This window comes from Camelus bactrianus, chromosome 20 (genome assembly GCF_048773025.1).
Source record: "Camelus bactrianus isolate YW-2024 breed Bactrian camel chromosome 20, ASM4877302v1, whole genome shotgun sequence".
NCBI classification, from domain to species: domain Eukaryota; kingdom Metazoa; phylum Chordata; class Mammalia; order Artiodactyla; family Camelidae; genus Camelus; species Camelus bactrianus.
The window spans coordinates 23,603,893-23,617,993 of record NC_133558.1 but is presented as its reverse complement, the minus strand read 5'-3'; the positions used below and the strand labels follow the sequence as shown (position 1 = coordinate 23,617,993).

Sequence of the window (14,101 nt, the reverse complement as noted above, 5' to 3'; positions counted from 1 at the left end):
TACCCAAGACTTGTAGGAATAACAGAAAGTTAATGTGTGAAATGAACCACAGTGTGTAAAAAATTCAGAGAGAAATTTAAAAACCATTCCTTTTTATAAAAATGGTTAGAGGAAAATGTTGACTGCTATCCTTCCTTCCTTAGAAACGATACAATAGTGAATTATCGAGGTCAGTTCGTCAGAGTCCGCAGAGGAGGCCCCCCTTTGTTCAGCGTGGTCTGGTTATCATGTCTGAAGGCCGGGGGAGGGACAAGTGGCCTCTTACTCGTCCCTCTGTGGTGCTTTGACGTATGAAAGGATTATGCGTAGCTTGGGTGGCCCTGCGTTCCAGGTGGGTTAAACCACGAATACCACTGTGTTGCAGAGTTTCAGAATTTCAGCTCCTCCCCTTCCCACCTCTCTCCTTCTTTATTTAAACATTAGAAACGACTGAGGAGATCAGCACACGCTCGGAAGGAAACAGAGTTTCTTCGTTTGAAGCGAACAAGACTTGGACTGGAAGATTTTGAGTCCTTAAAAGTAATAGGCAGAGGCGCTTTTGGTGAGGTAAAAAAACCCCACATAAATAATAATAAATCAAATACAGAAATACTACAGAACTTCAGAGCTTCTAACATACCATGAGCTCATGATTGTTGCTGTAACTGAAATATTGGGGGGTGGGGGGTGTCAGGCATGCCAGCCCCTCATTTTAGCTGCTCTGTCCTCCCCTCTCTCTTCTCCTCCACTGTCCAAAAGTCTGACTGGTCTCTGTTCTGCCAGAGATGATGTGGATGCTTTAAGTATTGATCTAGAGAGAGAGTTGAAAGGTAGAAAGAAATCAGTAGTATTATTTACTGAGTGCTTCTCTCCCACAGTCATGACAATAACTCATTTTATAGATGATGAGATTAAGACTCCGAGGGGATAGATGTCACATAACCATTTCGCAGTGGTACCAGAAGTGAGGCCTAGGTCTTCCTGACCTTAAAGCTCTTGCTTTTCCCAGTTTCACACTGCCTCTCCAGGAGCAAGCTCACAGCGTATCTCCACCCTTAATTTCTTCCCGCCAGATTGGTACAGATCTAAAAAGATGTCCCCAGGAGACAGAATTTATAGAAATGAGTTATATAGGTGGGGGTGGAACGTGAAAGCATTGCAACCTTGTCCCAGCTGGTCTTGCAAGTACATCTAGCTTGTTCACAAGAGCCGTCTGTCGGGGAGGGTGTGAAGGAACCTGTGCAAGATCATCCCCATTCATGGAAAACACCCAAAGTGGGTGATCTGCTGATGCAGCAGTTTCATTTTCCTTGTATAAAAGGAGTAGCATATTATTAAAAACCAGTATCTAGGGCAAATGGGAGTACATATTGAAAGGCACAGGTGAAAGATTAATTTGATCCTTCCATGTTTAGGATCCCTGTTGGCCCCTTGAGAAGGGGAGGGTACAGGACCACCTCTAAAAGAGCTTTTTGTTGAGTGAGGAAGGGACATGGGACTCAATCAGGGAAAATATGAAGAACAGTGCAAGGAGAGGAGAAAATATATATTTTGGGAGAGGAGGGGGAGGATGATGTGCAGGGAATTGCCAAGAAGTTTTTCTTTGGGTTTCCAGACAATTTTCTTTTTATCATAAGTTATCTATTCTCTCAAAAAAAAAAAAAAAAAAAAAAAAAAAAGGAAAATAAAGAGAAAGGAAAACTGCAGAAAACCTGTTTCCCTAATTATACATTTTAGCTTTTTTCCTCCCCTTCCAGTCATGTTTTCTATGCCTGAGTTATTGCTGTTGTTTTAAACATCGTTTAAACATTATAATCATTTCCTTAGGTTTTCTGAGCTGCCTGGGTGACATGTGCCATAGGTTGAGTGAGTCCTTAAGTTCAAAAGTGAGGGTTTTAAGTTAATTAGATTGATTTGTTCAACTAGGGAGTCAGAGCTGTTCAGATGTGGAGACATTTGAGGAGGTTTCCAGCACTGACTTCACTGTGTGTAATATATCCATTTTGGAACATTGAATTAACATTAAATATTACTTCCTATAGCACATGAAAGCATTAGCTTGGCAGTTGTGAACTTTTGACTTGGCATTTCTTTGTAACTTTTAGGTGCGGCTTGTTCAGAAGAAAGATACAGGGCATGTGTATGCAATGAAAATACTCCGTAAAGCAGATATGCTTGAAAAAGAGCAGGTAAAGTGATTTTAATCAGCTTATGAATTTTTATCTCCTAAAACTGTTCTTTTTGCTTAATTGACATGTATATTCCTGTTACAGTTTTCTTTAGCTCTGTCATGTAGGAATATACATACAATACTACTTTTCTTTCCCCAATAAAGTAGTTACATATATTTTAAAAGTATAAATAACTATAGTATATGTGCAGGTCTTTTAAAATTGAAAGCTCATTAGCAAAGCATCTGCCTTTTGTGTCTCCCGGTTGATCACCAGCTGTCCTTTTCATGAGGAGCCTTTTTTGAGGTCATACTTGCTGTGGTAGCATGTTCCTTACTGAATGCTGAGAGAGAGAAATTCCATATACACTTTGGAACTGAGGCTTAAGATTTGGAATTTGCGATTTAAGATGTATCTTAACATGGTTCATTCTGTACACGCAAAGTTGAGTTTTCTGAGTAGCTCATCACTACCCAAGAAAGACCAATTTTCTTTCTGAATGAATTTGCAAAAATACAATGCAAACGGTAGAGCAATGCAAATTCTCCTTTATTGATTAAGAACACTTTCTAAATCTCAAACCTACTTTGCAAATAGATTTAGAAGATGCATTAAGTACTTTATGAAAAATAAGATTTAAAATATTGGATAGTATATTAAAAACAAGAATGCGTATTTTCTATTTATTTCGTTTAATTCAGCAGGTTGCTAAGAACAGATTCTAGTGAGTGATGCTTGCAAATATCCTGTAAGATATCAGTTGCTACAGAAGGGCCAAGAGACCCTGTGGAAGGAAGAGCTCTGGGTACAGAGCCCAGGAGCCAGGTGGAGGCTGGCTCCACATGCAGTCCTTTTGCCTCTTGAGAGGAGGCATAATCATTGAGGCATATCTGTCTTCCATTTAAGTGCCTGCTCAAAATTTAGAATTTTAATTTTCATTTGTTACCCAACAGCTTTTGACTCTCAGGAATTTTGGTTGAGTATATCAAATGCTTTGGCAGTAAATTTTCAGACATTGTAGTTTATAAGAATAACAACCTTATTCAAAATATGCAACAGTCCAATTTATTATCTAAAAATGAGTGTGTGATATTGGTGTAGGCACTGAAAGAGTTTCAATTAATCTTGAAAAGGAAAACATAAAGCTGTAGGCTGTATTGATGAGTATATTTTGCTTTTCAGAAGTAAATTTTATTTTTACAAAGTGTATTTCCTATAGTTTTAACCAAGGCTCAAAACATTTCTTTATCAAATAATTAGCATTCAGAATAAAATTGTAAAGAGAAGTACACATCGTGACTTTCACCTGTTAATCCTTCATAGCGTGTGCCAGTTGCCCAGCATGCTAACATGGTAACAGAGGATGACCAAGCGTATTGTATAAAAATATTTTCTCAAATACTGTACATTCTTCAAAATCAGCTTCTAAAATTTTTCTACATGAAAGTAAAGGAAATGTCTGTTTAAATTAGGATTTTAAATGATGCATTAACTTAAATTGGTAGAGCTACCTTGCTGATGGACTCAGCTCCCTAGGTTTGATCTCAGTGTCGTTTCGCTAGTTTCTGGCCACAGATTCCACCTGAGTCAGTCACCCTGAGGCAGCATGCAGCAGCTTTGTGCTAGGTCAGAGCAGAAGTAGACCGGTGCAGATCCATCACTTTCGGGTGGGGCTGACAAAGGGGAGATTCAGAGCCTAGCTTTTTTGTAGGTATAGGTGCCTTATCTAGAAGAAAAGAAGAATTTTGTTTGCATTTACTAAACTGGGAATTAAAGCAACCTGCTGAGAGTTCATTTTTCTGTCCCATGGGGCAGAAATTTCTGCTACCTGAAAAATAAATTTTAAAAGACAAGAGACCAGCATTTGGCTATCTTCTTCATGTTTCTCTTCAAGTGCAGAAGGAAAGCCTCCAGTTGTGACGCTAGTATAGTAAGATGGGACAGAAGACTGACTTTTTATCCCTGCTTTCCTAGTGCCCAGGGTAGCAACTAGCATGTAATTCCCCACTCCGTTAAATATTTATGGGACAGGGGAAGGGGAATTTAAGGTGTGGATTGCACCTCTGGCTCTTCCCTCCCCTACCCTAAAATCAACTGACTTCACTCCTGATCTTGAGATTCTTAGCTGCTGTTTCAACTCCAGGAGAGAAGGGAAAGGTGTGGCCACAGTGCCTGTAGCTTTCCCCTCAACAAACAGGGAATGTTGCAGTCACCATCCTGTCCTCCAAGGTGAGTGACAAGTGGCAGGTAGTGCCCTGAAGTAGGTAGAGGCCTTACCAGGAGCCAGGGGAAGCAGAGGCAGGTGAAAGCTGCCTGGTATGGTCTTCGTGTAGTAATGACTGGGTCATAGCCATGGCTGGACTTAAGCAAGTGCATTAATGTTTTCCCAAAACTTTGCTCCTGTATTAAACCCAAGTAAAGGCAGATGCTTTACTCTGCTTCTTCATGATTTTATAGCACTGTTCCTTATCATCTTTATCTTCCATTTTTCCCACCTCATACCATAAGGAGAGATATAAAAATGTAAATTTTCTAAAACATTGAAGCTATTTAAACATTTCCTAAAAACAATAGAAAAATTAAAAAATAAAATCCTAGGGAACAGTTTTAGCAGTGCGTGAAAACTTAAATGCCTTTAGGCCCATGGGAGTTAGCATGGAAGAATGAGGCAGGTTAGGTGTAAGACAGGAGGGAGGAGTGGGGTCTGTGTCCAAATGGGAGAGAAAGTGCCTGGCTTTGCTAAAGGCATTCCAATAAAACAAACATACAAAACAACAACCGTAGGCTGTGTACCAGTGGAAGTGCCAGTTTGTGAACTCGTGTCTTTTACCTCTGAACATGTTGTGGGAGGTCCAGCCCTGGAGCACATGTTAAGACCAAAACTTTTATTCAAGGATCAGACTGGATCTTAATAAATTTAGACCTGATTCAACACAGTTTTGTATCTTGTGACACATAAGAGGAGAGGCACCAGTGTTTTGAATACTATTAAATATTTAAAGTAGATAAGATGAACTTGATAATAATAAATTACTTTAATGGAGTAATTCTATGACTTCTCCCAAACCTTTGGCATCTTGGTCTCCTTAGCTAGATATTTCAGTGAAAATAGAAAACTGGAAATGTCATATATTTGAATCTATAACTTTTCTTAGGTGTACTTACATTTCAGTTCAGTAAGGACGGGAAACTTGAGCACATGGTCTGCACGGCTGTGCACGCAGTATGCTGTGGCATCAGAGTATTCTGGAATTGTCAGTTAGGGTGCTGTCACCGCAGATAATATTGCAGACCTGAGTCAGGGTGTGTTTAGAGAGTCTCATCTTGGGGACTTAGTTTTATTAAAAAAAAAGATTATTAGAACAAAAAAATACACCAAAGAATGGTAATTTTAACCAATCAGAGGTTCAATTTATAGCACTGTTAAAGTTTCCATTTAAATTAAAGCCATTGATTTTGTCTTTTTTTTTTAAGCCTTTCATCACTCAAGATTTCATTACTGAACATCTCCAAGTCAAATGTTGTCAATTTTGAGTTAGTAGGTTTGCCTAAGCATAAATTAAACCTTTTGCATCATCACAGTACTCAAAACAGTATTTAAATTGTTTAAACAAATATACAGTCTAATAAAGCAGAGCAAGGCTTGTCATTAATCAAATGCGTATACCTCCAGGTTGGCCACATTCGTGCGGAGCGCGACATTCTAGTGGAGGCAGACAGTTTGTGGGTTGTGAAAATGTTCTATAGTTTTCAGGATAAGCTAAACCTCTACCTAATCATGGAGTTCCTGCCTGGAGGTAATTACTTGACGATGAAAGGTCATTTTTCCTTTTTGTTTTGTGGTTTTTCTCTCACATCAGTTAACCCTCCTTTCTAACTTTTAATCGTGCTTACAAAGTTGCTTTCTGTATCTTTTTTAGGTCTGTAAAGGAGGTCAGTAACCTGTCTGTGCTGGGGTGCCTTTCTACAATTTTAGTGCCATAAAAGTAACATTCTCATTCATTCTCATGATTTCAGATGGATATTTCTTTCTTTCTTTCTTTTTCTTTTTCAATACGTAGGAATAAACTAGGGACTTTGCCTGCTCTCCTGTCAGTGGGAATACGTGTAATCAGTTATCCCAGTGACAGAATTGAAGCTGTAATATTCTTTGCTTCAACTTTTCTGTTTCTTTTTCTATAATTTATATTAATAAGGAGTGAATTTCTCATTACCTATATTAGTAGCCAGAATCAGTTTCTCATTTTTGAGATGGCAAGTTTTATGTAACTCAGCATGTGCATCGTCTAAGACAGCTCCAAAGTAAACCCAGCACAGAACATGCCATCTGTTCTGGGGAACACATTCTGGTTCCCAGTGAGCAGATGAACTGTCAGCAAACTGGTGGGGAAAAAAAGAAAACTTTTTCTTTTTTGCTTCTGTGGCAAAGCCAACATAATTGTGGTGTAATATTTGATCTTGTGACAATCTTTAGTTTAGATGTAGGGTCACCAATAATTTTTTATTAACAATTGATGAAGCCTAGAAAAGAATCTGACAGGATGAGGAGAAACTTTTTAACATTTAGATGCCAGTTCTTAAATAGAAGTAAGAACCAGCTCAGTCACCAGCCAGCCAGTTGACGTGTGTCTCCTCAAGCCTTACCCGCACCATCTTCCATGGCTTCTCACGTCTCCTGGACCCTCCCTTTGCGCTTGGTGGAGCTGGCTTGCAGAGCCATAGACCATCTGGCCTGAGCCCTGATCATCTGGGCAGGCGCACACAGGTGAGGCCATTGGCTGCTCTCCTGGGCCACCGTGCTAACCAAGGCCACACAGATACTAGAGCTGGCCTGAGTGCACCGCCTCCATCTCTGGTGTGCCTTCAGATTGAATGTGTGGCTGCCAGGAGTGATTAGGGAATTATATTTTTCAAGTCTTAGGTCAAAAGAGGGAGCATTTTAATAAATGGCTTAATTTTTGCCTGAGGGTAAAATACCCATTTACCTCTAAGAATGCAAAACTTCCCCCAGACTTATAAATGAAATGAAATTCGAAAAGCACAATGATACTCTGTTAAATTCAGAGGTGTCTTTTCTCTTTTCCCCGTTTACTAACATAAATGGCTTTATATGTGATCTAAACTGAATCTTTCCATTTCTTTTAGCTTTAAACTACTTATACATCCTTGCTTTGCTTTGCTTTTGTCTAACTATTAAAATCAGAATCTTTTTTTCACCATTTTACTTTGCTGGTATTAAGCAGAAATAATTAAATTTTGATTTTGCAGAAAACTAAAGAAGTTACCTTTTAACTGCTAAAATACTGATACTGTTTTGTAAAAGTTGCATAAAGCATTTTGGTGTATATTTAAGTACCTGTAATAAAACACTGGAGGAAGAAACCCACTGATCTTGGGAGGTGTTCACTGTGCACTTTTGGAAGGCAGCTGTTACACATCCTAGTGCGTAGCATTTTCAGTTCATATTTAGCTTTTGTTGACTAATACTTTGCTACCAAAATTTGTTTATGTTCTAATGTTTTGTGAATAGAAATTGGAGAGCTTGTTTTCAGCCTCCCCAAATTTTTACATTTTTGTTGTTTGGCATTTCTGCTTCTCTCTCTAATAACGGCAGTACAGCCTCTGTGGAAATGCCATTTGAAGAGAAGAGACAGCTCGCAGATGTTTGTGCAGAGAGAAAAGTAAAGTAGCTTTATCTCCCAGCTCAAAACGTTATCTTAAGCAAATTTACTTCTTTCCCCTCCCCTAAAATGAGAGAAATTTCCTTTCTCCAAAGTAAAATGGAAATCACAGCTAAATGGTCAGGATCAGTTAGCTTAGGTGAAAGTGTTTGGCTCTCCGTGGCTGTGAATTTTGCCTTTTAAGTGTTAGAAGCTACTTACTGTTTCTGCCCATAGTGGGTCAGTCTCTGGAACACCGCAGAGGCCCGTTTAGCGCTGCCTTACCTTGCAGATAGGAAAGATGTATCTGGAGACTGGCACTTATTCTTGCGTTGGTTTGTGTGCGTGTACTTTGTATCTTGTTTTCAGGGGACATGATGACCCTGTTGATGAAAAAAGATACCCTGACAGAAGAGGAGACTCAGTTTTATATAGCAGAAACAGTGTTAGCCATAGACTCCATTCACCAACTTGGATTCATCCACAGAGACATCAAACCAGACAACCTTCTCCTGGACAGCAAGGTACCGTGGGGAGTAGCAGCCTGACCGTGTGTCTTCACCTGTCTGAGCAGCCTCTGGTTTAACACCACATGGCTTGTAGTCATCACAGCCAGGGTGCTGTGAGCTACCTGGTGCATTTCTCTCTCTCTTTTTTATAGGTAATTTTGCTGTTACTTCTTTTCTCAGGAAGGCTTATAGTTTTATAATTTGACTGAACATTCCTCTTAAAAATAAAGGACATTTTGGAAATGATTAAGAATAAAATTGATTTAGGTTATTTTATAATAAAGCCAAAGATAGTCATCTTCTCTTAGCATATAATTACACTAGTGCATCACCTGTCGAGAGCCCCTCTGTTGGGCAACCTCGTGCGTTGAGGAGCCCAGGCAAGATCCGGGAAGTAAGGCAGCAGCAGCAACAATCTGTCGCAGAGTTTACTTCCAAATCCTATGCCCTCTGCTTAGAGAAGAGCCCTGCACGGCCTCTGTAATGGCCTCTTTATCTTTACCTTTAGACATGCCAGTGAGCTCTGGTGCTTGGTTCTTAAACTCACATCAGATCTTGTGCTGCTGGATAGTTGGCTGCTCCTTGGCAGCTTCTCCACCATCTGGGCCGCACTTAGCTATGAAGTGAATATATTGATCCAGAGACGCTCCAGAGTCCCTTCCAGCTCTAAAATCTAGATTGTTGTGTTCTTTTATGTAGAATTGCTGTCTAGACTGAATTTTTTTTTTTAAGTAGAAAAGTGAATTTAATTCCTTGGGTATTCTTTCTTACTGCCTTTTGATAACAGTCTTTGAAAAAGTTGAAATTTGGTCTACTTTCTTTGAAACCTTTATTTTTCTGTTTCAGGAGGGCAGATTTGTCAGATATTTCTTCTAGTTAACAGCTTTTTTCTTCATTATAAGAATAATACACATACATAGTGGAAAATTTGAACAATACCGAGAGTTATAATGAAGAAAAATAACTATAATCTCATCATTCAAAGATAACCACTATTTTAGTATAATAGCTTCAATATCTTTTCTGTTTGTGTCAATAATTTATGTATAGTTAGCATCCTAGAAGTAAATAGCTTGGTATTCTGCTTTTAAAATGTTAATATATATGAGATTATTTTTGTATGTCACAAGGTTCAGATATATTTTTAATGAAGCAGAAGCCCTACATTGTGTGGTCTTGGGTTCAGAAGCTCTGGCCCTGTACCCCGGGTGCCTTAGTGCTGGCTTAGCTGTAGCTTGTAGTCTGTGTTCAAGTCCAGCCAACATACTGAAGGCCAAGAGTTGGGGGCTCAGTCTAGAGGAGGAGGATTGGGGAACCCTGTTTGGTGCAGACATACTCTCTCAGTATGCTTGCCCAGACCTGTAGAAGTGAGCTCACTTACGTGTTTAGTCATGCATATTATAGAAGTAAAAATGTGGAAGTTTTGCATCCCTGCTGTATACTCAGAGAGCTACAGAATTCCCTGAAAATCTGGTTTTAAATAGCATTTGCTCCAGGCACTGCTTTTTAAGATGCCTTTTTCCCTTAGAGGTGTCCAGGTAAAACATGTAATTATAAGAACTGTAAGACACTTCTCTGGCTTGTGGAACAGGTTATTTGCAAATCCGGAAGGAAGATACCAGGTTAGCAGGCTCAAAGCTGTCTTTGGTAGTTTACCTTGTGTGTGTGTGCATGTGTGTGTTTGTACACACACACATATACACACATCGCCAAACCTAATGGGATTTAAAAAACAAAACAAAACAAAACAAAACCTGATCCAACGCAAAGCTTCTATAGCCTTGTTCCCTGGGAAGTTTGCATGTTAAGGCGTGAAGGAAGGTGGTATCGTGGAAAGACCACAGCTGTTGAAGTCACTGGATCAAACCTTGGCCACACCACTTCTAATTGTGTGACCTTGAGCAGTATAGATCCCTGAGCATTAGGATTTCCTCCCCTGTTTTTAGTTTTACCTCCTTATCTACTTAGCATTTTGGTTAGTGAACATTTGGTCCTGTCCCAAATGTCTGTAAGACATTTGGTCCATAAGTTATTTGGTTCACACTGAAAAAGATCTTTGAAATTTGGTCCTATCCAATTTCACCCCCAAGAGCACCTTCCTCTTCTTAAGGTCTGATAGTGCCAAGCACCAGGTTGGAAGCCTTACGTGCATTAATTCTCATCATTCCTGCCAAGAAGATACCATGACTCCCATTTTCCAGATAAGATCAGGAGGTTGGAGAGGTTAAGTGGTCCTGGTCAGGAGAGAAAGAGCATTGATTTCTGGCTTTGGTTCTGCTGTTTCATCCACAAGTCATTGAATGACAGTGAAGTGTGGCTTAAGAATTTTATAAATGAGACAACACATTTAAAGTATGCCTGGCTTATAGGAGGTGTGAGTTTTCCTTAAAGAGAGTGATAAAGTCAGAGACTTTTGATTGGAATACATTATGGCAACTTTTACCAAGAACTGTGAGGTAAAGTTTATTCCCTTTGTCTTTGGAATAGTTTACTCCTTGGAATTTATCCTAATGAAATAATTCAAGAGGAGAAGAAGCTATATGAACAAAGATTTGTTTATTTAGTCATCATTTAACAACCATTAATGTTGAGTCCATCCTTTGTACCATGCGTGGTTAGGGTTGGGAACGCAGGCCCTCTCTGGCACAGGGGTGCTTGCTGTAATCCACAGCACTCGAGAGTAAGGAGTTGGAAATGGAGGGAACATCCAGTATCAGGGGGACAGGCAGACGAGGAGGTACTAAATCATTTGAATATTATGTAGACATTAAAAATGATGATTTTGAAGAAACAGAATATTTGATTTAGTTTAAGAAGTAAAATTAGGTGCTATGGATATTGTATGCCAGCTATATTTCAGTGAAAAAAAGGGAAAAAAATTAGATGCTATGGAGGATTCAACTAGTTTAAAAGTTTATATTTGGACAAAAACAAAGATAATATGCAAAAATGAAAATACTTCTATTTGTATAATAGGGTTTGGGGTGATCTTTAAAAAATTTATTTGCTATTCTGTTTTTCCCTGTAACAAAAGAAAAAGCAGTGGAGCTGTACTGGGTACTGCAAGGAGCTGGAGAAGATCATGTTTTGTTTGTTCCACATCCATGAACGTTCATCCATCCATTACCTTGTTTCTTCTTCCCCACAGGGCCACGTGAAACTTTCTGACTTTGGCCTTTGCACAGGACTGAAGAAAGCACATAGGACAGAATTTTATAGGAATCTGAGCCACAGCCTCCCCAGTGATTTCAGTAAGTGTTAACAGAGATTTAGCCTTTTTTTAATCCCTTAACTGGGCCTCAAAGAGCTATTCCTCTGGTAACCAAAATATGCACGATGGATTGGGAGATTCTCACAGTTTGAGTCTTTAGAGAATAGAAATACTCCATTCCCAGGTTTGCCTGTGATTTGTACTGTGTGGTGAGGCCATATGAGGGCTACCGGATGTGTTAAGGCTGATGTCCAAAAGAGCTTGCTTTGGAGCTCTGCTGAGAAGGTCACAGGGCATGAGAAGAAAGTCCTGGGAACAACTCCAGGTTTGATTTATCCCCGGTGCTTCTTTCTGTCATAGCACAAGGAAGTTTGTGAGTTACTTTCACTCCAACACTACCAAACCATTGAAACTATGTAGTAAAATTCCAATTCTTCCTTAGAAGCTTATACCAAATAGTGTATTATATATTCAGAAGTCTCTGATTATGTAAGAGTTACTACTCTTGGAAATGATAGTAACTTGGGGAAGTTGTGAATGTTTTAGGTCCACTTTGGGACCTTTGCTTCTGATGAGACTGAATTCCCTGTGATTCTGATTAAATTCCCCATAATTCTGTTTTAAGGCCTGTCCGTGTCCTCTGGCCACATAATCCACAGGGAAGTGCTGCTTCCAGCTCTCATTGTATAGATTCTTTGAGTTAATGCTTCGGAGCCTCTGATTTGGGCTTGTGGACCTGCTGGGAAGTGTGCCATCCAGAGTTACTGATGTTGGGCAGAAAAGCAAGACTTGAGGGTCTCATGTGGCTTGAACCAGAGCCTAGAAAAGTAGTAAACATTCCTATCTGGACTTTGATTAGAACTTGTTTTCTCTACTTTTAGCTTTTCAGAATATGAATTCCAAAAGGAAAGCAGAAACCTGGAAAAGAAATAGACGTCAACTAGTAAGTAATATTTGTGGCTTCTTAAATGCTGCAAACCAAGTATGAGTAAGTTTAAAAATATGCGTGTAACTTTGCATTTGATAAATGCATGTTGTCTATTGCTTGATATAAATGACCTTAACAGAGCACTGTCATTGTGCTGGTAGCACCAGAGTAATCTCTTGAAGGAGGGCAGATAATGTGAGGTTGTTTTTGTTGTGACATTCTCAGTGGATGACGTCACTCAGGCCTTTTACAGGTGACAACCCTTTTCCTTCCTGTTCTGCCTTTTCCCAATTTTCATGGTAAATGGTGGTAAATGGGTTATAGTTAAGCTGGAGTCCTCTTAAAATGAAACTAAGTACAAATACCTACCCAGCACTTTGAGGCAGTGGTTCTCAAACTTATAAAAGTTTGATTCACTTAGTCAAGACTCCTTAATTCACCTGCCCCACCCTTTCCTATTTATGGTGGAAAAAAGAACTTGGTGATTAAAAACTGGAGAGAAATTTAAGGGACATGCTTACTTTACTAAAATTTGTGTATATACACATAAAATTATGCCTCACAACTTAAAAATAACGTTATTGTATTTTCCTTGATAGTATGTTGGAATTTATTTAAATAGTACAGATTCACCAGTGAAATACTGCTGCCCAGGCAGACTTCTGTTCTGGAAGGCACATGGCCTGGTGTCTAGTTATTGGAAAATTTCTGACCAGAGATAATAGAAATGTGTATCATCGTATGCTCAGACTTTGCTAGAAACCTATAGCAAATGGAAAGTGGTAATGGTAAATGAACAGTTGGTCTTTAGAAAGCAAGAAGAGCAGCAAGGGATGGAAACCTGACTGACTCAGAATGATGATCATGTGTATTATGTAGAAATGGTGGCACTTCTGCTTGTCGGTGTATATGTTTGTAACTTGGCAGATTTGCCAAGTATTGTTTTGGCCAGAGTTCTTAGTAAAATACTGAATTAGAGTTCTCTGTGATATCTTTAATAGCTCACTAAGTAGATTGCTGGTAAATAACTGTTAGTCATACGGGAAAATGGAAGCCTGTAGAATTAAGAAAGAATCAAAGGAAAGGCTTGCATTTTTAAAATTTATTTGAGGCCCATCAGTGGGCCTCAAGACCACGCTTTGAATATTACGATTTTTATGTTAAACCTGGGCACTGGGAGAGGCAGTAACTTAAACCACACACTTTTGGAGATGTAGTAACTGAAATTAATCTTTGATGTCTTTTTCTAACGTTAACTTAGGGATACTTAGGTTTGGTATAGCTAGTCACGTCATAGTCGTCTTAGGAACTGTGATACTCTTTAAATGTCTAAATTTTGTATATGGTTGAAACACTTTACATAGCTTGTTGTATTCCTGACATAGGGAATGTCAGGAATGACTTTGGTCGGATGCTTCTATTATGTCTCTCCATAGGGCAGTAGATCTTAACCTTGGCTGCACACCAGAATCACCTAGGGAACCTCAGGACACACTGATGTCTGGGTCCCAATCCCAGAGATTCTGGTGCAGTTGGTCTGGGGTATATAGTCTGGGTATCTGATTTTTAAAAGGATGCTGGGTGATTCTACTGTGCAGTGAAAGTTGAGACCCTCTACTGAAGGGACTGTTTCTTAAACAATA

General features: G+C 39.3%; 1 protein-coding gene across 4 annotated transcripts in view; it reads left to right on the top strand.

Moving 5' to 3' along the window:
• STK38 (serine/threonine kinase 38) overlaps positions 1-14,101 on the top strand; it is a 96,221-nt gene that overhangs the window by 14,748 nt on the left and 67,372 nt on the right. For all 4 annotated transcript variants that reach the window (XM_074348575.1, XM_074348576.1, XM_010949000.3 and 1 more), the window contains exons 4-9: positions 424-546; positions 2,085-2,168; positions 5,824-5,947; positions 8,180-8,334; positions 11,468-11,570; positions 12,412-12,473. In XM_074348575.1, coding sequence (XP_074204676.1) covers positions 424-546; positions 2,085-2,168; positions 5,824-5,947; positions 8,180-8,334; positions 11,468-11,570; positions 12,412-12,473 — 651 coding nt within the window. The remainder of the gene's footprint in view (positions 1-423; positions 547-2,084; positions 2,169-5,823; positions 5,948-8,179; positions 8,335-11,467; positions 11,571-12,411; positions 12,474-14,101) is intronic.